General features: G+C 38.7%; 1 protein-coding gene across 1 annotated transcript; it reads left to right on the top strand.

The window, feature by feature from the left end:
* Window positions 1-700: 700 nt before the first annotated feature.
* Window positions 701-1417, top strand: LOC145681795 (uncharacterized). The gene has a single exon (XM_081753405.1). It carries the CDS (start codon window positions 701-703, stop codon window positions 1415-1417), a length of 717 nt encoding a protein of 238 aa, XP_081609531.1.
* The last annotated feature ends 368 nt before the right edge of the window (window positions 1418-1785 follow it).

Here is a 1785-nt window from a genome sequence, read left to right as displayed (position 1 = left end):
ATAATATAACGTTCATTATCTGAACAAATAGGGTAAATTATTACTACAATATATTTTGTTTCAAATTGATCAAATGCTTTATTACCGTTTCACATCTACCTTTTAAGGTCATTTGGGGTAGTCCCGGCATTTGGGGAATTCCGTCACTTCTAAGCTTGCAACACAGCTGGCTTTCAACGCTTCAAGACTGGCACTTGCCATTAGTGTAGTGTGATTTGCATGAGTGTGTTGCTGTTTGCAATGTGAGTTCCTGACATCTACGTCCGTTTATAAGGAAAACAAAAATTGAAGAAGCAGGTAAGTTGTCTGTGAATTTTCAGAATATATACACTGATGTAAGATTTATGTTTCAGTAGCTAATCTGTATCATAAAGCTAAAAACGAGTAGATGAGAAAACTATGGCCTGGAATCTTCTATGCGTCATTGCACAACAGGTGCATATCGCCAATCTCCAGAATCAGTGTTGCTAATTGCAAATAAAAATGTATGTTAATATTAACAGCATTTGGGGCAATCCCGGCACATGACTTTGGGGCAACTTCGTCACTTGGTGATATCAGAGTGTTATAGTTAGTGCTGCTAAAATTAATGTGTACACTTGAAAGCGAGTTCTAAATAAGAAACATTTTCTCATTCCAGGAAAAAATGGTTAGAAATTACATTCGTACGACAAACAAATGTAGTTGGTCCCTCGAAAATATGAAAGCAGCCGTTGAAGCTGTAATGCAAGGGATGCCAGTTGCAGCTGCCGCCAGAGCTTATGATGTTCCACGAATGACCCTAAGTGATCGACTGAAGCGATCTGACATGGATAAAAGATTTGGTGGCATTTCAACCTTTTCGAAAGTCCAAGAAGACGAACTGGAGAAAAGGATTCTGAAATTAGATTCTGTAGGATTTGGACTCACAGTTACAGACCTACGTCGATTAGCATTTTCTTTCGCTGAAAGAAACAACATTAAAAACCGCTTCAATAAAAAAACAAAGATGGCTGGTTATGATTGGGTTTATGGGTTTTTAAAGAGACATAGATCTGTTAGTGTGCGGAAAGCTGAAAACCTCTCATTCGCTCGGGCTAGGGGTCTTACAAAAGAAACAGTTGAAGCGTTTTACAAAATTCTTGAAGATTGCTATGATACATACGATTTGTGGGATAAGCCTGGACATGTGTTTAATTGTGATGAAACGGGGTTACAATTAATATCTAAACCAGGAAAAGTGTTGTCCAAAAGAGGGAAGAAAGACGTGTACAGTCAATCTAATGCAGAAAGAGGGGAGACTGTGACTGTAATGGCTTGTGCAAATGCTTCTGGAAATTTTATTCCTCCTTTTGTAGTAATGAAGGGCCAAAGAAAAAAGAACGAATTCAGTAATGGAATGCCTCCAGGAGCAGTGGTTGAAATGTCCGATTCTTAGTATATGACAACTACAGTTTTTGCAAAATTCTTGGAACATCTTGCAAAGTACAAACCTCAAGGTGAAATTCTTTTGATTCTTGATGGACACGGGTCACATTCTAAGGATTTCAAGGTGCTGGAAAGAGCCTGCGAATTGAATATCAACCTTCTGTGCTTACCTCCTCATGGAACGCATAAGCTTCAACCTCTAGATGTCTCTTTTTTCAAACCTCTAAAGCAATTTTACAATGAAGAATGCCGTATGTGGTTGCGTACAAATGCAGGATTAAACTTATCCATCACAAAATGTGTTTTCGGAACTCTTCTTAGGAGAGCATGGGTAAGGGCTGCTACACTTGCTAATGCCGTTAATGGGTTTGAAGCATG

This window comes from Thermobia domestica, chromosome 3, assembly GCF_964235325.1.
Source record: "Thermobia domestica chromosome 3, izTheDome1.hap1.1, whole genome shotgun sequence".
NCBI lineage: Eukaryota > Metazoa > Arthropoda > Insecta > Zygentoma > Lepismatidae > Thermobia > Thermobia domestica.
The sequence above is the reverse complement of the archived record's forward strand: the minus strand, read 5'-3'. Positions and strand labels throughout refer to the sequence as shown.